This window comes from Eptatretus burgeri, chromosome 5 (assembly GCF_056783735.1).
Source record: "Eptatretus burgeri isolate ZD-2024b chromosome 5, Ebu_testis_v1, whole genome shotgun sequence".
NCBI classification, from domain to species: Eukaryota; Metazoa; Chordata; class Myxini; order Myxiniformes; family Myxinidae; genus Eptatretus; species Eptatretus burgeri.
In genome coordinates, this window is record NC_140965.1 from 119,503,141 (window position 1) to 119,525,723 (window position 22,583).

General features: G+C 40.3%; 1 protein-coding gene across 1 annotated transcript in view; it reads left to right on the plus strand.

Annotated features, from left to right (window-relative positions):
* Positions 1-22,583, plus strand: part of LOC147027242 (uncharacterized) — a 151,019-nt gene that overhangs the window by 82,784 nt on the left and 45,652 nt on the right. The window contains 1 exon segment of the mRNA XM_085883506.1: positions 986-1,051. Within this exon segment, the coding sequence (XP_085739632.1) occupies positions 986-1,051 (66 nt within the window).

Here is a 22,583-nt window from a genome sequence, read left to right on the forward strand (position 1 = left end):
CACACACACACACACACACACTCTGACACACACACATTTTCACACACACACACGCTGACACACACGCTGACACACACGCTGACACACACTCTGACACACACTCTGACACACACTCTGACACACACTCTGACACACACTCTGACACACACGCTGACACACACTCTGACACACACGCTGACACACACGCTGACTGACACACACTTATTTTAACAGAGCACGAAGCATTTTTGTGTACATGCCGATTATTGTGGAATTGTGTGTATCGGTTTGTATTCTGAACTCTTCACGAGAGTTTCCACTGGCTAACTCTCGCTGCCTCGTAGTAGTAGTCGTACTAGTAGTAGTAGTAGTAGTAGTCATAGTAATGGTTGCAAATTTGCATACGTCATGAAGCTATGGAAATAAAATGAAGCGTTAGTGGAATAACTAATTATGATAGACAGGTATGTACATCATGATCTTTGTGATGAAATTTTTGAGGAAATTTGGATCGATTTTACACAGTTTTAGACATTTTTCCTGTGTTCGTTTATTTTTTTTTCTTCCTGTGTTCACACCAAGTCCATGCAATACAAGTAATGTAATGAGTTTATCAATCAATCGGCCATGAACGACGCTTGGCTAAACAGCCGGCCATCACCCCCATCTCCCCCTCGCCCCCACCCCCACCGAAGGTGGGGCCCCCTGTAATAATTGCCCCAGTTTCCCCATGGCCAAGACTGGCCCCTGGATATGATGAGATTGGGCAGAACAGTGGTTACTCAGAAAGGACTTTGAATATCAAATGTCATTTCGAATGTTGATCCTTGTGAATGTTAAAAAGACAGACTTGTTAACTTGTAGATATAGTTTTTATATTTGATTGATCATGTTACTGAGATCATACCTGGCTAATTCATCATAACGTACAATTATTGGTAAAGAATATGACAAGGTGAACTGCGTCTTGACCAGGGTTAACCAGGACTTGATGCATTTCTTGCAGGAGGCTGATGCAAACGTAACGTTTTCAACGCTACCCAACAGCGACGGGTCAGCAGCCATTAACCAGGTGTGTTTTGACAACCTCCATTACAAATTGGCCATTTGTAAAGGTTATACAGAAAATAACCACATTATCTTGTAATGGAGGATTTGCTGAGCATCACTTTGTGATCCTGTTATCCTGAACCTTTGTATATGTTGAGCAAAGCTTTCAAACCTACCTGCATGCTTGCGGTGTCGTGGTCTACTGAAAGAGACTGTGTTTTGTGTGGGGCAGCACTCCATTACATTTTGTTGTTTTTTTTAATCGCTTATGGCTTTTGAGGATTGTGGCTCAACCAAGAACTTGGAACCAAGCCATGTATTTTTTTGTTTGTTTTTTTTTCCATGCAATGGGGAAATTTTATTTTGCTTTGACCTATTGGTGTTTCCATCTGAACCTGTGGCTCATTGTTGGTCAACCCATGTTCAAATCCCAGAGGCCTTGTGTTTGTCCGCTGTTTGTATGTAATATCCTAGTTATCCATGTAAAAGTATACCTTCTGATATGTATAGCCTACTCGTGTTTTTTTTTTTCTGTTGAACATCATTTATATGCGAGCTCCTCCATAAGTCTTAGATCACTGTATAAAACACTAAAAAGAAAAGTTGTTTCATTTTCGGCTCTGTTTAAGCATTTTCAGCTCCAAAGAAACATCCATCTTGTGTGAGCGGACAGTTGATAAAAGTACTCTGATCAATGTTTAATTGAAGCCTAATTTTCAGCCCAAATAGTCCTTTGAGCGGATATCTTCCCATTGTGTATAAATTGGTTTTGTGTTCATTACCATTGCCGTATCAGGTGTAAAAACATTTGGCAGTTCCACAAAATGAGCACAGGTTGACCTCGTCATTTTAAAAGATGTTGTTTACACATCATCGATCACTTGATTTCCTGAGTTCTGATGCACAAGGGAGTACTGCAAAACTTTTTTTTCAGAAGGAATAGTAATTAATGTCATCTTCCAAGGAAATTTGATGCAATATATATATATATATATATATATATATATATATATATATATATATATATATATATATATATATATATATATATATGTATTTTTTTTAATATGAGCCTTGAGTCTTCAATTTGGAACAAAAATATAGAACAATAACAATATGTTGTCAACCTACATTAATGCTCTGTAATATTTGCATTGTTCACGAGTGTGCAGTCCATTTATAGAGTATTTGACTTCTCTGCTTTGTGGTCTTCTTTGTAGTTGTGTAGGAAGATGGCTAATTGTACTTTTGAGGATTATACATTGCTTGTTCAGTGGGTTTGAAAGTCTCTACTATGGTTCATTTTTTCCTTTCTTTTTTTGTCTTTTATTCCACAATTTACTCATGTGTGCTGGCAAATCATTATCAGGAATATAAATATATCTTGTGAAAGTATGTCTGACAATAGTCTGATGAACAGTTCAGACTCATTGTAGCATCATTATTGCCTTGGCTCAGGCTGTTATTGGGACGAAGTGAGGCTGCCGATGCAATGAGAACAAATTTTTTTCAACCCAGAAAGAGGGTGAACTGGCATGAGCCCTTCCTCAAACAACATGGCTTGATTGCCTTTTATTCCTTCCCAAGGTGGTTAACATACCACTCTCAAAATGTGGTTAAGAAACATAACTATCTTTTTATTTATTTTTTTCGTCGACGTACAGCAGCTCTTTTTTGTAAAGACTAATTTGCCATTGATAGCGAAGTGCCTCACTTTCCTCCAACCCTTTCATTATAACGATGGTGTGGTACAATTGCCTCGAGGTGTATACATTACCCACTGAGCTCTCTGTCCTGGGTTTGAATCCCAACTCGGCTATTAAATGCCATGCTGGTGTTTAGAATGCCTTGTGAGGTATTAATGTATCTCCCATCCCTCAAAAGAATGTTGCACTGGGTGTCCCATCTGTTGGTATTAGTTGGTGGATGTTAAAGATCCCAGGGTGTCGTACAGGAGGATTAGGTGGTGTCCCAAATTCCTGCTTTGACATACAGAGGGCACTGCATCAGTGGCACAGCTATGCCTCCAATAAATTGTGCTGTCTGCAGCTATGTGCTGCTTTTTTTTTCATGCTTTTTTATACATGGTCTCATGTTGTGGAAGAGCTGGGACACAGAATGGATCTGGACACAACAGAGCAAAAGGAACAACAAGAGAAAGGGGAAGCATCAAAATAATGAAGTCGGTCATATAAATGCACTGAATCTACAATATAGGCTTAAGGTTTAGTATTAGATTCATAAGGGAGCGCAGGATTCTTTTTTTATATAATCCAAGGGAGTGTTTGATTTAGCCCTCTGAAGGATGTCATCTCCGGAATAGTGCTCATATGTCATCAGACAGTTTTGGTTGGATGACATCTGTCAAGGATCAACCTCAGATCCATGCGACTCATGCATCCATGCAACTTTGTGCTCCCCTGGGAAAAACAAAGAAAGGTTTCTGAGTTTTTTTTTTTGCGTATTTATAATCCCGTCTCCCTCACCTAAAGTTTTGAAATCTTTTGAATACTTTTGGTGACAATCATTCTAAATACATGTCGGGCGCAAATACATGTATTCATTACAATAAAATCGACATTATCAAAGCTTTTCAACTTGCACTCAGGACAAAACCACAGGCAGATGAAAAAGCACTAAACTCTCGTTTATAAAGTTACAATGTAATGTCCTCAACGTTGACTGGTTGAGAGAAAGAAAGGACGAGATTACCCGATTGGTGGAACCATTGAGCATCATGAATAATGAGAAGGTGGAGATGAATCACCAAAGTTCGAGCAGAAACATAATGCTAATTAGCTGAGGGCTAGTGGTGGATCTGTGGTTTTAATGATGACTCGAAGTTAACTGCAGTAGAGTTGTCACAGTCAAACCATCGTAGTCAGAATAGATATAAAGTTCAGACAAATTCTTTCTGTCCACAAAGAATGGGATTGGTTGACCTGAAGATCGTGGCCTCCATTGCACAAATGTGAGCTAAACTGTGTCCTCTACTCAGGATTTTAAACCAGCTCATAAGATATTGCTCTGCACACTGAGGATTAGTCAGTAAATGTTAACCAATTGCAGAGCCACAGGGAATAGTTGTCGTACCGTGTACATTCTTACAAGCCCGAGTTGCTTGTCTTTGTTCGGTTGACTGACCCCGAATGATCCCCAAAGGGACGTGTGTTGTTCAATGCAATCCTTCAATCTCAAAGATTCAATGTGATCCCTCAAATTTGCCCCAACAGTTGACAGTTGGCAGACAGACGGTTGTTGTTTTTGGATTATGCGGTTTTATTGTGTGAGAATTCGTGGAAATGCTCACCACAAGAGTCAGGAGGTGCGTTTGATGTTAAAACGATGAATGTGGTCAACATTGGTTACATATTTATGAGTATGCCATCCTGAGGGCAAATAGGCCTGCAATATGGACAGGCGGCTCCGTTTGATGTCTAACTGATGTTGACCAGGTAATCTTTGTCTGTTTGACAGTCACTGGGATGAAGCCTCTTGGTTGGAGGTGACACTTTGTTGCACGATTATGTCCAATGGAGATCGGGGGAGTGGTGTGTGTGTGTGTGTGTGTGTGTGTGTGTGTGTGTGTGTGTGTGTGTGTGTGTGTGTGTGTGTGTGTGTGTGTGTGTGTGTGTGTGTGTGTGTGTGTGTGTGTGTGTGTGTGTGTGTGTGTGTATGTGTGTATATATATATATATATATATATATATATATATATATATATATATATATATATATATATACACATATACATATATATATTTTTCATACATACATGCAAATACACATAACATTTTGTATGCATTATTGTTTCCATGAAGTGGCATGCATTTCTGGTCAAATATTCTCGAGTGAGACTGAAACAAATTGTTTTTGTATATGAATGCACTTTATCCATGGCTAATTACACTGGAAATGATTTTAAAAAAAACTCCAGTACCACTTTCTCTCGATCGTGCTGGATGTCTGCCTTCCTGTAACACAGACCAGTAACTCTAGTCTTTTTGTATTGTTGTGGCTTGGGTGCCAATGCTATGCTGAAGGGTCAAGGGAAATTAAATCTCAAGCATGCTCAATTTAAATGAGCTTATTAATCCTTTGCTTTCCATTGACTGTCAGAAGAATTAAAAGCAAATGTAATCAAGCCTCATGGCATTCTAACACATTGCTTTGTAATATTGATTCATTGCATGGATGGCCTTTAGCACCTCTTGATTTTGCTCATTTGCTTTGGGAGGGTTGATGGTACAAAACCATTGCACAACCCAAAACACCAACAACTGAATGTTTGTTTATTTATTTTTGAAATGCACATAAGGATGACAGCACAGTCTCTCATCACCTTTTGATGAGGGTCTGCATTTCAGTTCATCCTGTTTGGTGTTCACTCTAAGTACAGTAAGTCCTCGCTTAACATCATCCTGGTTAACATTGTTTCGTTGTTAGAGTGCTGATCTACAAGAGAGCATACTCATTTAAAGTTGTTTAACGTTCCGTTATAAAAATCGTTTTACCTCCAATTTAGTACCAACCTTTTGGTTTTCCTCATTTTAATAAAGCTTACAGAATAAACCATACCGAAAATACTGGCATAAGCCCACCTGGCATACATCCAGTACAAGCCTTATGTACACTGAGCTGAGCATTGATAACATCATTGGGTCCTGGGCTGAAGTTACTCAGGTGAGGAGGAAGTTGTGGCCTGAATGTGTCAATGACTTGAAATGATTTAAAGATCTTGTCCCCACGATGAAGAAAGTTATCGTCGGCTTGGCCAATGAAGTGGGTTTTGGTGAAGTGGAAGAAGCTGACGTTACGTAACTTCTGCAATCACATGGAGAAGAAAGAACCAATGAAGATCTGAAGCAACTTGGGTTGATGAGAAAAAACAGCAGAACTCGAGATGATGATATTCAATTGATTGTTGAAAATTTATTTAAATTAAAATAAAGACTAATTACTGCACCATAGTCCCAAGAAAGAAGCCAGACATGACACACACACACACACACACACACACACACACACACACACACACACACACACACACACACACACACACACACACACACACACACACACACACACACACACACACACACACACACACACACACACACACACACACACACACACACACACACACACACACACACACACACACACACACACACACACACACACACACACACACACACATACACACATTTACACACATATACACACACATACACACACATACACACACATACACACACATACACACACATACACACACACACACACACACACACACACATACACACATACAAACACATACAGCACATACACACACATACACACACATACACACACATACACACACACACACACATACACACACATACACACACATACACACACATACACACACATACACACACATACATACACATACATACACACATATACACACATATACACACATACATCCACACACATACAGACACATACAAACACATACACATACACACATACAAACACATACAGCACATACACATACACACATACAGACACATACAGTTGATACACGTACACACATACAAACACATACAGCACATACACATACACACATACAAACACATACAGCACATACACATACACACATACAAACACATACAGCACATACACATACACACATACATACACGCACATACACACATACACTACATACATACATACACACATACATACATACATATACACTACATACACACACATACACATATATACATACACATACACTACATACACATACATACACATATATACATACACTACATACACATACATACACATACATACACATACATACCAACATGCACAAACACAGATATATTATGTACTGGCAAGCACTTACAAAAGCTATTTTATTTGAAGTTATAACGTGACTGATTTCCCAACTGCCCATCGGGTGTGCACCGTTTCTCATTGAGGTTTCGATCTTTTCAGCCTGGAACCTCTCCAAACGATGGACCCACAACCACAGTCGCCAATCCACATCAGTAGATTACTCAACATCAAGGAAACTTACACTCCATATGGAAATAATATATTTTGTCTGACAATAAAAAATTTCTTCTGGAACTTAACCCCCCTAGTTACAATAATTATCATGGAGAAATTGTATGTGCTTAAAGTCGTTTCAGTTAGTTGCAATTTCAAGAACGTAACTACAATGTTAAGCAAGGACTGACTGTACATAGTTTGTAATGCTAAGATCCCAGGTTCAAATCACATTTAATTTGTAATGTTATTATTATTATTTTTATTGTTTTTCTTGTTCTTGTTCTTCCTCTTCTTTTTCTTCCTCTTCTTCCTCCTCTCTTTCTCTTCTTCCTGCCCTTCTTCTTCCCCTTCTTCTTTTTCCTCTTATTCTTCCTCTTCCTTTCCCTCCTCTTCTTCTTCTTCTTCTTCTTCTTCTTCTTCTTCTTCTTCTTCTTCTTCTTCTTCTTCCTTAGCCCCCTCTTCCTCCTCTTCCTCCTCTTCCTCCTCTTCCTCCTCTTCCTCCTCTTCATCCTCTTCTTCTTCCTTCCTCCTTCCTCTTGTTCCTCCTTCCTCTTGTTCCTCCTTCCTCTTGTTCCTCCTTCCTCTTCCTCTTCCTCCCCTTCTTACTCGTCCTCTTCTTCTTCCTCTTCTTCTTCCTCCCCTATCCACACCATATGAACAGCTCACTTTGTTGGCTCTTTACCACCCCCCCCTTCAATCTTAATTGCACACCAATCTCCTCCCTCAGTTCATCCCTCCTCTTACTCTCCACCCTCTTCACTTCCACAATCTTCCCGACCCAATTGTTCTCACAGACATACATTTTTTTTTTTGTTGTCTCTCTGTCAGTGTCACTGTCTCCAGACCATAGGCCAGCATTACACAAAACACCAGAAATTTCCCTTTTAGTTTCCTTGATATTTTTCTGTCTGCCATAAATCGCTTCACCCTCATACATGCATTCACACCCAACTGAATCCTCCTCCCCACCTTTGCCTCGGATGTACCATCCCCGGTTACTGTTTCTCCCAGACACTCAAACCTATTTCCCTGCCTGACCTGCTTCCCTTCTAAACTGATATTTATTTATGTTCTCTGCTGCCCGACCCACGTCACGTCAGTCTTCTCCATATTCATCTTCGGCTCGTGCTTACAAAATGCTTCTTATCAACCACCCTCCCCCCCCCCCCACTCCCCAGTACTCCCCAGTACTCCCTATAACTCCCACTCTCCACCACAACAGACAGATTGTCCCCACACAGAATCCTTCCCATACTACCCCTCAAGCTCACCTTCCTCCTTATCAGCTCCATCACCATGATAAACACGAGTGGGCTGAGCGAGCCTCAAACCATGTGTTCACGTTGAACTCTGCCAACTTCGGACTAACCAAAACTCTTCCCGTTGTGCCCTTGTACATCTCTCGCACTAACCTAACTTCTGCTTCCGGCACTCCCATCCATCTCAGTGTTGCCATTATCATCTCTCTCGGGAATGTCATCGGCCTTCTCCAGGTTCAGAAATACCATTGCATCTTCAATCTCTTCTCCACCAGCTGTTTCAATGTGAACATCCCATCCATCGACCATCTACCCTTTCTCAACCGCTGTTGCTCTTCATCAATGTTTATTTCTGCACTCTCCCTATTCTCCCATGCAGAATCCTCTACAGTAGCTAGATGATGACTCAGGAGTACAATACCTCTGTACTTTCCTGGATCTTGAACATCGCCCTGCCTTTTCCATATCGGCACAATTAACACTGTCGTCCAATCCTCCTGAATCAAACCCTCTCTCATACATACATACATACATACATACATACACACACACACATACATACATACATTCAACAGCGTTTATGTCCAGCTGACTCCGACTTCTCACACACCAATTATCATCTCTGTATATGCACCTCATCAATGCGTGGTGCTTTTCCCTTCTTCACGCTCTTTTTTGCTGTCTGCATCTCCTGATCTTCACGAATTCCACTTTCCCCTATACATAACATCTCAGTTCCAGCTTGCCATTGCTTGCTTCCTTTCTCAACAGCTTCTTGAAATAGCCTTCCCATACCTTAAATACTGCCCCACTCTCTGCCACTGGCCTCCCGCCACCATCCTCGATCACCGCCCTCTAACCCCCTTCATGTCCTTGCTATCCTCATCCCTGATACGAGCCAATTTCTCGATCATTTTCTTCCCACAATCCTCTTCCAATTTGTTATGCACCCCCTCTTCCATATCACTCCTCGCCTTATCCGTAGTTTTCCTTTCTGCTTTCTTGTTTTGTCCATACAGGTGCAGCAACCCCACATCTGGCCACCTCCCCATATCCTTGATATTATCTGTCCTTTTCCAAACCACCTCCTTTTCACCAACTTCATTCGCTTCTTTCTCCACCCACCATACCTGATTTCTATCCTTCGACAATGCACCCTTCCCTGATGTCCTTCCACACAAAATTTCTGCAATTTCCCTAAACACCTCCTTGTACTTCTTCCATTCCTCCAAACCTTTGGCTTCTTTGCTAAGTTTCTCATACCTGGCCCTTATCGTGTCCGTGTACTCTACGGTGACTTTGTCTCTGTACTTCCCCCACCTTATAATCCTCTGACCCCACTTCTTAACCCTCTTACTTTTCTTCATGTCTAAAACAAACACCAAGGGCCTGTGTTGTGTGATGACGTGCTCGACCACCACCACCTTATTCCTTGATCCTCCACAACTGTTGATTCCTCACGACCAAGAAATCAAACTCTGTTCTATGCTGTCCACTATAATTTGTATATTGTCTACTAATGTCCTTTTCCTACACTTTCCAGATGTACAACTTCCTCCATGATCCTTCGACTGTGTAAATAAGAATTGGTGTTCATGATTATACTCGGTTCAGTTTTCATACAGCAGGGGGAGTGTGTAGACCATGTTAGGATATAGGCTGTTTTTAACAGACGCACACACCTCACAGTTGACTTATTGGCTATTTAATATGACACGATGCCCTCTTTATTAGTGTCAAAACTGGCTCGTTTTGTCTGGTTTGTTTCACTGTCTTTGGAGGAATGAGTTGATCATTAAGACTTCAAAATGAATTATATTTTTGAATGTGTCAATCCTGATTTTTGGGTGTGATACCAGTGAGTGTGTCATCCATCAGAGGGGCAGTGAGCTGGGTGTCCTGTAGAGTTACTACCAGATGCTGTTTGCCGTTAAAGATACCATGGTGCTTTGGGAAAGATGAAGCCATTCTGTGCCGGTATCTTGGCCAAATCCCTCCCTGAACCTACAATACTGTACGATGAAGTACCAACCTGCCGAGGGTTGGTTCTTAGCCATGGGAAACGGCTTCACCAGAACTGATGCGCTGGAAATGCTCTGTACGAGTTTACACAAAATAAGGAATTTTGATGTATACAAAGATATACAGTATATGGAATTTTGATATATACGAGGATTTATAGTTTTAGGAATTTTGATATACAGTATTAGGAATTTTGATATACAAGGATATAGAGAATAAGGAATTGTGATATACAAGGATATCCACTATAAGGCATTTTGATATATATATGAGGATTTTCAGTTTGAGCAATATATATGAGGATTTACAGTTTGAGCAATATATATGAGGATTTACAGTTTTAGGAATTTTGATATATACAGAATAACGAATTGTGATATATACGATGATATTCAGTGTAAGAAATTTTGATATACAGCTTTAGGAATTTTGATACAAGGATATACAGAATAAGGAATTGTGATGTACAAGGATATCCAGAATAAGGCATTTTGATTATATATATATATATATATATATATATATATATATATATATATATATATATATATATATATATATATGGATATATGGATTTAAGTTTGAGGAATTTTGATACATACAAGGATACATTGTGAGGAATTTTGATACATACAAGGATACATTGTGAGGAATTTTGATACATACAAGGATATACATTGTAAGGAATTTTGATATACAAGGATACACAGTGTGAGTAATTGTGATATATATATATATATACAAGGATATACAGTATAAGGAATTTTGCTATGTCCAAGGATGTGCAGTGTAAGGAATTTTGATATGCACTGGGATATACAGTATTAGGTATTTCGATATACGAGGATATACAGTGTAAGGAATTTTGATGTATACAGTGTAAGGAATTTTGATATATACAAGGATATCCAGTGTAAGGAATTTTGATGTCTACAAGGATATACAGTGTAAGGAATTTTGATGTCTGCAAGGATATACAGTGTAAGGAATTTTGATGTGTACAAGGATATACAGTGTAAGGAATTTTGATGTGTACAAGGATATAGAGTGTAAGGAATTTTGATATATACAAGGATATACAGTGTAATGAATTTTGATATATACAGTGTAAGGAATTTTGATATGTATAAGGATATACAGTGTAAGGAATTTTGATATGTACAAGGATATATAGTGGAAGGTATTTTGATTTATGCGGATCTCGAGTGTAAGGAATTGTGATAGATACGAGGATAAACAGAAAAGGCATTTTGATATATGCGGATATACAGAATAAGGAATTGTGATATATACGAGGATATACAGTTTTCGGCATTTTGATAGAAATGAGGATATACAGTTTTAGGAATTTTGATATGTAAATATACGAGGATATACAGAATAAGGCATTTTGATATATATGAGGATTTACAGTTTGAGGAATTTTGATATATACAGTGTAAGGAATTTTGATATGTACAAGGATATATAGTGGAAGGTATTTTGATATATGCGGATCTCGAGTGTAAGGAATTGTGATAGATACGAGGATAAACAGAAAAGGCATTTTGATATATGCGGATATACAGAATAAGGAATTGTGATATATACGAGGATATACAGTTTTCGGCATTTTGATAGAAATGAGGGTATACAGTTTTAGGAATTTTGATATGTAAATATACGAGGATATACAGAATAAGGCATTTTGATATATATGAGGATTTACAGTTTGAGGAATTTTGATAAATACAAGGATATACAGTGGAAGGAATTTTGATATGTACAAGGATATACAGTGGAAGGAATTTTGATATATACAGTGGAAGGAATTTTGATATGTACAAGGATATACAGTGTAAGGAATTTTGATATGTACAAGGATATACAGTGTAAGGAATTTTGATATGTACAAGGATATACAGTGTAAGGAATTTTGATATGTACAAGGATATACAGTGTAAGGAATATTGATATATACAAGGATATAGTGTAAGGAATTTCGATATGTACAAGGATATACAGTGTAAGGAATTTTGATATATGCGATGTTCATGTGTTTGCCAATGTCCATGTATCTACCCATCGATCTAAATTTGTTTTTCGGCACCAATCTAAATCCAGTTTAATCGTATCTAAAACGATGATGATGGATAGATCCTCCTTTTTTTGTATTGCATCCAAATAGCTTCTTCTTTTTAATTATTTTACGATGATAACGATTTGTCTTTTTTTTTTCTTTTCTTTGTTGTTGAAACAATTATGTCGATTCTCATAAAAAAGCAAAACTGAAGATAGAAGGTTTACATCGTTCAAAAAGGTGTACAAAGAACAATCTTGGGGAAATAAAGATTGCAGCTTGTTATTCCTGGAACAATAAGGAAGACAATTGTGTCAGATGATTAAGCTTCCTGAGATTCTTTAACTTGATAAACATTACTAATCATGACAAATAACTTTGGCGCATAAGGAGGCTATTTGGCCCACAATGCCGGCACTATACTAACAAAATATACGATCATCCATCCACACACAAGATACCTCCAAGTCGTGCAAATATCCCTGTATCCCTGGCTATATCTATTCTGGTTACCGATCAAATTCAAATTTAAACATGTCTACTCTTTCTGCTACCACATGGCATCAGTATTAATATAATGATGACAGTCACATGAACATGAATTCTATGTTATTGGACTAATACATCTGTAAACATGTGCTTTGTAATTGCCATAAAACAGATGGCTTGTGGATGACCTTTATTGGCGGCGTCAATCATACGACTGATGAAGATGCAAAAGCAGAGAGAAAGATAGTAACCCCTTAAGAAGATGTATGCAAGTCTGTATTTTAAGTGTATTTTGCCATTCTTCTCACTTGGAATATCTCTTTATATTATATGGGAGAGATTAAACAAAGCATTATCGACAAACCTAAACACATGCACTTTATTCTGAAGATCAAATACATCTCAAGAAAAGCCATGCTAGGACTTCTCAAGACGATAGATATTCATTCATCCTCACTCTCAGGCCAAAATGCATCATGGTCATTCAAAGTAGAACCACTGTTTTGCATCCTTAGGCCTGATCAGCAAGATGATGATCACTAACCGGAGAGCTAGCTAGTCTTCTGTCATGAAAATGGAGTTGTCGTTTAAGTACTTTTCATTATTTGTTTATGATAAATATGGTTTTTCAGACTTTCTTTTCTTTTCTTTTTTTTTTGCTTTAAAGCCATTTGGGTACTTGAGGCTTAGATTTGCAAGTTTATAGTAAATACATTGTGTCATACAAGATACATTTATTTATTTAGTTATTTTTAATACACAATGCCAAGGCTCACAGAAGAGCTACAGTCATGGCCAAAAATATTGGCATCCTTGCACTTTTTTCAAATAATGCACCGTTTCTTCCAGAAAATTGTTGAAATTAATAAATCTTTTGTTATCCACATATGTATTTCTTTGGTTTGCAGTGGAAGAAAACAAAAAAGCTAAAAAAGTTCCTAAATCTTGGCTTATTCCACAAATATATCCTAAAATGACCCAGACAATATTATTGGCACCTTTTAGAAGTTGTGAGAAAGAGATTTAAAGAAGGTGATTCTGCTTTACTTTGGCATTGAACTCACCGATGGTGAGTTGCATGTGCCTGCAATATAAATATCACTCATTCAACCAGTTTGAACAGAGAAAAGGTGTCATTCTGCTGTTTTTGTCACTGTCTGTACCACAATGAGCATGGAGAAAAGAAAGAAAATCAGAGAATTGTCAGAGGAGGTCAGACACAAGATTGTAGCCAAGCATGGACAACCTCAAGGCTACTAGTCCATCTCTAGAGACATTGATGTTCCTGTGTCCACCGTACACAATGTTATCAGGAAGTTTAAAGCTCATGGCACTGTCGCCAACCTTCCTGGACATTGAAGCAAGAGAAAACTTGATCGAAGATTGCAGCGAAGGATTGCTGGAATGGTGGAGAAAGCACCTCGATCAACCACCAATCAGATTCAAGCTGACCTGCAGACACAAGTATGACAGTTTCAACTTGCACCATCCGTCGCCAACTCATTGAAAGGAGGTTCTATGGTAGGAGACCCAGGAGGACCCCACTACTGCGAGAGAGACAAGAAAGCCCAACTGGAGTTTGTCAAAATACACCTGAACAAGTCAAAACCATTCTGGGAGAATGTCCTATGGACAGATGAGCCCAAATTAGAGCTTTGTGGTAAAGCACATCATCTCTATGTTTACAGAAAAAACAAAATGAAGCCTTCAAAGAAAAGAACACCTTCCCTATAGTCAAACATGGAGGAGGTTCAGTGATGTTTGGGGGTTGCTGTGCTGCCTCTGGCACTGGGTGCCTTGAATGTGTGCATGGCATCATGAAATCAGGAGATTACAAAGGAATTTTGGAGCGCAATGTTCAACCCAGTGTCAGAAAGCTGGGTCTCCGTCGAAGGTCATGGGTCTTTTAGCAGAACAATAACCCCAAACACACTTCAAAAGGCACCTGGGAATGGTTGAAGATAAAAACACTGGACTGTTCTGAAGTGGCCAGCAATGACTCCAGATCTAAATCCCATTGAACACCTGTGGGGAGATCTGGAAGGCACCCTTCAAATATTAGAGAACTGGAGTAGTTTGCACAATAAGAGTGGGCCATCCTGCCAGTGGAGAGGTGTAGGAAGCTCATTCATGGATATAGGAAGTGCTTGACTGCAGTTCGTTTGTCCAAAGGCTGTGATTCCAAATATTAAGTCTTTGGAGTTCATAATTTTGTCAATGCCATTTCTTTTATTTTCTGATGAAAGAGGTTATATCAAGTCTGAATCAAAAACAAAGGTTCTATCATATTAACAGTGAAATAAAGAATTGTGGAGACCAAATACTTTTGTCAATTTCAACTTATTTTTTAGATAAAATTATGAGTTGTTTGAAAAAAGTGTGAGGGTGCCAATATTTTTGGCCAAGACTGAAGGTATAGCAACCTGATGCTCATATTATATGTGGTAGTTTTTGCAGAAAATAAAAATTATACAAAGAACTTTAATGAGCTTTTGTATTTCAGTTCTTCTCCAAGTGATCTTTAGGAAGCATGAAGCCCCTCTCTCATGTTCAGTGTTAAATTAACAAGATTTTATATCACCGTCTCGTCCAGCTCCTTCCGTATCCCTGTGAGAGTTTCATTTAATTCCATTGCATCTGGTGGACATGGACGGGTTGCTCTTATATTAGCCGATGATCCACATGCTCCCATTGGTGCTAAATCGGATTCATATTTTGCCCTTGGGAAAGCAAGGTAACAGGTCCAACACCTTGTTTGCTCTTCTACAATGGAGCTCCAGTGGTGAGAAAAAGTTTGTGAACCCTTTCGAATTTTCTGTATTTCTGCATAAATTTGACCTAAAATGTGATCATATCTTCATTGAAGTCCTAATAATAGGTAAAGAGAATCTGATTAAATATATAGCACAAGAAAATCGACTTTTTCATTCCAGATGGCCCTTTCAGAGAGACATAGTGAGAGTGTGAGATTTGTCAGGATTGAAAGACATGTTTCACGTGTTGGACCAGCTTGTGATTTTATCCAGATCTGCAGAGTGAAGAAGCTGCTGCTTGCCGGTCTGAGGGATGACAGATGGTACGGCAGAGGGTGGAGTCATCAGCAAAGACGTAAACAGGATTTTCCAGAGAGTCTGAGAGATCATTGATGAAAACCAGAAATCGAACAAGGCCCAGAACACTACCTTGAGGAACTCCAGCCTGGACAGGAAGAGAAGATGAGAGAATTCCATTAAGGGCCACACGTTGACTGCAGCAGGAGAGGAAGTCTGTGAGCCATTAGTGGAGATTGCCTTGGATGCCATAGGAAGAGAGTTTGGTGAGCAGGGTGGGGTTCCAGACCGGATCAAAAGCACGCGATATGTCCCGGGATATGGCTCTGATCTCATGTATGGCATTGAGGACCTCCCTCCATTGTTGGGAAAGCAGGAGCAGCAAGTCCAGGGAAGAGTGACCTGGTCTGAATCCAAATTGATGAGGGGAAATCAAGCCATTGGAGAAGAGGAAGGATTTATTGTCTGAAGCGATGATGGATTCCATGACCTTGCAGATGATTGGGAGAAGGCTGATTGGTCTGTAGTTGCAGGGATCTGTTTTTGCACCTTTTTATGCAGAGCGGTAATGTTTTCTGATTTCCAAGCAGAAGGCAGATGACCTTGAGCAAATGAGAGGGTGAATAGAACAGAGAGAGGGTGAGCAAGAGCAGCAAAGCAAGTTTTTAGGACACGTGGGCTGATGCCGTTTGGACCGGTTTCAGAATCGAAGTCGAGGTTTGACACAAGTTCACCTTGTCAGGAGAAAAGGACATATAGTATAGGTGTGACTGGGTAAGGTGGGTACAGAAAGCGATGGGTTTCAGACAATATTTAGAAGCAAACACTGAGTTTAAACATTCAGCCTTTTCACGTGCGGTGTCAGCTGTACGGCCATTTGAGGTAAGGGATGGGATGGAGGGGGAACATACACCAGAAACAGACTTAACCAGATGCCACCAGGATTTGGAAGAGGGGCACAGGTTTGAAAGTTCAGACTTGAGATTAGAACGATGATGTTTTCTCTCTCTCCTGAGGGTAGACACCCACTTGTTCCGAGCTTTGTGGAAGGAATTGAGATCGCCTTCAGGTGGATTTGCCTTCTATGAGGTGAAGGCAAGTTGTTTCAGGACAACAGCCTCAACACAAGCTTCCATGTACCATGGGCGGGAGGAATGGAAAGACAAATGAAGACGAGATCGGAAATTTCTGCATCAGAGAGAGAAAATTTCTTTGAAAGAATTCCCAGTATGAGTTGATGTCGCAGAAAGTAGAGATGGGAGATAGGGCTAGAAGTTTGATGGCTGCTTGAAGTCCTTGCCAGTCAGCCTTAATTAAATGTCAGACTCGACGGCACTGAGGTAGTTCTCTAACAGCAGCCAGAGAGATGTCTACTTTGACAAGCATAATGGTTTTATGAACTGACTGAAGCAGAAGTATAACAGCGGACATTTTCAGGGAAATTTGTCAAAATCAAATCCAGAAGAGATGGAGTACCATTGGTTGAGATCTGTGTCAGGAAGTTGACAGATTGAGTCAGTCACAATGAGTCACAGAAGTGTTTTGCTGAATTGCCATGGCAGATGAGGGAGATACCTAAACCCAGCTAACTGGCATGATGACAATTGAAGTCACCACACATGAGGACGAGAGAGTTGGGATGAGAGGATAGAAGTTGGTCCGTGTTTTCAGCAAGCGAGGTGTAAATGGAGTCATCACTGTTTGGTGGATGGCGCAGTGCACATATAAACATGAGGTGGGAGTGGAGGGGAGGCCGTAGCCAGAGGTATTGCTGGGGGTGTGGGGTAATGAGGGAAGTGCATGCAGAGTTGGAATAGAGTTTTTGATGAAGAGAGCAACTCCTCCACCAGGACGAGGCTCAAGTCTGTCATACCGGAGGAGAGAGTAACCAGGAAGAGATACTAGGGAGTCAAAGACATCTTGAAGGAGGAAAGTTTCTGTTGAACAGATTATGTCTGGTTTGTCAGTCGCAACCTGTATGGAAAAGATCTGTCAGGTTTGAGCAAAGGCCCCGGATGTTTGAGGTCCACACTGTTGAGGAAGATGGAGGGGAATGAGGCTTTGGGTGCAGTGGAGGGGAGGTGGAGGGTATGATGAGTGAAGGGGGGGGCGGTAGGGAGAGATGATGACAATGTGTGGGGGGATTACAGCAGAGCTAGGGAAGAGGGTCGGATGAGGAGGAGAAAAGGCTCGATGGTGATGGGATTAGGCACAGTGGGGGAGTTATAAGAGATGGGCAGAGGGAAGTTGAAGATTGGAGGAGGTGGAGGGCAGGGGAAGGAGGCAGCTTGGTGGATGTGAGGGGGGCAACTTTGAGAAGGGGAAGTGAGGGGAGATTAGAGGGACAAGGTTGAGAGGAGAGAGTTGAGGGAGAATGGTGAGGGGGGAGTTTTTGAGAAATGTGATGGGGAAGCTTGGAGGGGGAAGAGGGTGAAGGTTGCTTTGAGAGGGAGGGAAGATGAGGAGAGCAGGTATGGACAAGGGGCATGAGGGTGATGGGAAAGGTGGGGAGAGACGGATGAGACTTGGCAGTGGTATGTTGAAGAAGGGAGTGGGCAGTGGGAGGAACAAGATATGAGGGGTTGCGAAGAGGGGGAGGTGCACTGAGAGGGAGGAAGGAGCATGTTTGTGGTGGTGGTTGTACTGATTGAGAGAGAGAGATATCTGTTTGGTGAGAATGGAGCCCACAGATGTTAGAACACCACACACTTTGGGATATAAGAGAGGAACTGATACTAAAGCAGAAGGCAGTGAAGAGGTGCTAAAAGTGGAGGTAGGATGAGGGATGAGGGGTAAGGAGAGGGGGTAACAGATGAGGGGTTCAGAGGAGGTCGATTTATGGTGGTGGCGTGAATTGGCACTGAAGTTGGTGGAAAAAAAAGGATGATTGATGGAACATGAACAGACATTGCAAACTGGGATTTAAAAATTTTAAAGTCAGAGATGCAACTGAAGACATTACGTGAGGGATGCAATGAAAGAGAATGGAGAAAAGAAAGGTTGGAACAGTTGAACGTTTTAGACAAGGTATGAAGGAAAGGTCGAATTGAAAAGTCCTTTGAAGAAGAAGAGATGTGTGAAAGAGGAAATTGAAACATTTTAAGAGACTGTTTTATATTTTGATATAAATTAGGTAAGATGGGTAAAGGAAAGGTTGAAGAAACAAGTTCAAATTGCGAACGTACCCCGTGGAAGTTCATTCGTACAACTCTCAGGTGAGCAATAGCACGGACAACAGATAGTTTGGAAATTTGGTAAGATTTTCATCGCATCAGAAAAAGAAACCAGAACACCTCACAAGAGCAAGGCTAGTTTCATATAATCAAGAGTGAGGCTTCATTTTGACCCCGTGGGGTGGAAGACCCCACGGGGTAAAAACCGTGAAGGTGTTTGGTGAATATGGATTGGCTAAAATAGAAGGAAGATGGGAGGTTGGCGTAAGTTACAGGAAGAGGAAGAGGGGGTAGAGAAATCACATGGTTATGGGACGTGTAAGGTGAGAAGTAAAAAGAATAAAGTCTTTTTTTTTAAATAATTTTTAAAATAAATTGATTAATTTATTTATTTATTACAAAACATGGGTAAAGGGGCTGTGTCACACCTTGACGTTTTAGCCAGCGTATGGCGAGATATCAAAATGTATGTAAAACGCTGGTGTACGCTGAACTATTGATGTTTTTGAAAAAAATTTTGGGCGTATAATAACGTGTTGGACGTATGCATAACGTATTAGAACGTACACAGAACGTTTCAATCACAAATAAATAACTTATACCAACGAATGCTGAGCGTGTTGGCGGCGTTCACAACCTATGCCCAACAATAGTCTAACTTATGCATAGCGCGGCAGCGTATCGCCGACGATCACGTGGCGTAGGCTATTCATAGGCTGTGGCTCGACAATTCAAATCATAACCGCACTAGACATCGAAGTGTGAAGCCGCTGTCACACCTTGACGTTTTAGCCAGCGTATGCCGACGTATGAAAAATTTGCCGAACCATGCTGGCACACGTCGAATACATTATGGGTAAGTTTTGTATACGTTAAGAGCACGCTAGCATACATCGTAGTACGCTGGCATACGTCGTCATACGTCGAGAAATTTTCAGTATGTTGAAAATTTCTCGACGTACTCTGCTTATGACACATGTTCCATATACGCTGGCATAAGTTGTAGGCACGTTATGCGATCGTTGACACACGTCGACACACGTTACTTGTACGTTACTCATAAGTCGAAATACGTCGACGTAATGGTTAGCGTCAGTGTTCCAGACTCACTGTTTTTTGTTTTTTTTCTTCGGTATGACGGTGATGTTGACACTTCGATTTCTACTGCGGTTATTATTTAAATCGTTGAGCGGCAGCCTATTAATTATATTATATCATAACCGCACTAGAAATCGAAGTGTCAACATCACCGTCATACCGAAGAAAAAAAAATCAAAAAAAAAAAAACCAGGGAGTCTGCAACACTGACGCTAACCATTACTTTGACGTGTTTCGACTTATGAGTAACGTACAAGTAACGTGTGTCAACGATCACGTAACAGCCTACAACACGTTACTCATAGGTTAGAAATTAGTTTCGGGTACGCTAAACATTACCTAGACGTGTTTCGACTTATGAGTAACTTACAAGTGACGTGTGTCGACGTGTGTCAACGATCGCGTAACGTGCCTACAACTTATGGTCAAGCGTATGCGGAACGTGTGAGTCATACGCTGGCATACGTTGAAAAATTTCAAGCATGGAAAATTTGTCTAACACCTCAGCGTACTACGACGCATGCCAGCGTACAAAGACGTATGCCAGCGTACTATGACATATGCCAGCATACTACGAAAAAAAAGCCAGTGTCCTACGATGTATGCCAGCGTGCTCTTAACATATACAAACTTACCCATAACATATTCGACGTGTGCCAGCGTTTTAGCCAAATTTTGCATACGTCAGCCATACGCTGGCTAAATCGTCAAGGTGTGACAGGGCCTTAAAGTAAAGGTTGAAGAAAATCAGTCAATGATGGGGGATTTGAGCAAGGGCACATGGGAATGCTGTGCAAAATGATGCATCACATCCTGCTCCCAGTAGTTACCTCCACCACTGAAGGTGGAAGGAGGTTATGTTTTCAGCCGTCTGTCTGTCTGTCTGTCTTTGTTTGTCTGTCTGTCTTTGTCTTATCTGTCTGTGCAGGATATCGCAAAAAGTTGTGGTCGGATCCAGATGAAATTTGTTGGTCAGGTTGGGTGTTCGAGAAGGACGAACCGATTAGATTTTAGTGACGATCCGGATGCGGATCCGACTACGATAATTTTTTTTCAGTGTGATTTTTTTAGTGATTCTTCACCATTGAGAGATGGGGCCAAAAATGATTTATAGGACGACATCTCAAAAAGTTGTAGACGGATTCGGATGACACTTGGTGGACATGTTGGGTGTTTGACGAGGAAGAATTCGTACCATTTTGGTGAAGATCCGAATTCGAATCCGGATCCGATAAGTTTTTAAGTGATTCTTCACCATTGAGAGAGAGAGGGCTAAACCAATATATAGCACATCATCTAAAATAATTGTGGACGGATTTGGATGAACTTGGTGGACAGGTTTGGTATGTGACGAGGATAAAATTCATTTGATTTTGGTGAAGATCCGAATCCGAATCTGGATACAATAATGATTTAATTTACAAAGTGATTCTTCCTCATTGAGAGATGAAGCCAAAAACGACAAAATGTATTGTGCCCGATATGTTCTCGTAGATCAGGCATTGCATGGTAGAGGTATGCGCTCTTCCGAGTGCACTTCTAGTTTCCAGTGAAACCACATTCTTGGAGCATGCTGTTCGAGTTTGGTAACTTTGCAATTCCTCACTTAAATCTCACTCCCCGAAGGACCATGAGAAGGATCCCAACAGCTGCCTCAACGATAACCTAATAGACAATGCCAACGATTGACCTGGGAACCTTAAAGTTCTGGAAATGGTTGTGCTTGGGGCATTGAAGGCATTGGATAGAGCACAGTTCAGAGAAGGCAGTATGACGAGGAAGTTGGTGTTTGAGGTCAGCGAGAGATGTTGCATGGGAGATGGAATTTTAATGAGAATGGGTGCAACAGAGCAAAGAGAGAGTTCAGCACTTGGCTGTATGGGATGACACCGGCCTAGATGTGAACTGTGTTGTTCTGCTGCCCTCATGTCGCGACGACAGTGCCGTGGGATGAGCTGTGATCATTCACTTGATCTCTAGATGGTGTTGTCCTTGCATCATGTCACCACTGCCCTGTATGTTTTGTGTGTGCTTGCTGATGTGCACATTTTCGTGAATATACCACCACATCCTCCTTGCACTTCTCCTTCCTGCTCCATGTGCTCACCAAAAACAATTAATATGTGCATTTGACTCTGTGTCATTTTGGTTTGATTAAATTTTAAATGTAGAGTTTTCTGCTTTTGACTGGGCAGTCCTCTGCCTATCTTGACATGGCCATTATCACTGCCGTCAAATGCATTGCTTTGCCACCGTTAATAACACACATATATATTATATATATATATATATATATATATATATATATATATATATATATATATATATATATATATATATATATATATATATATATA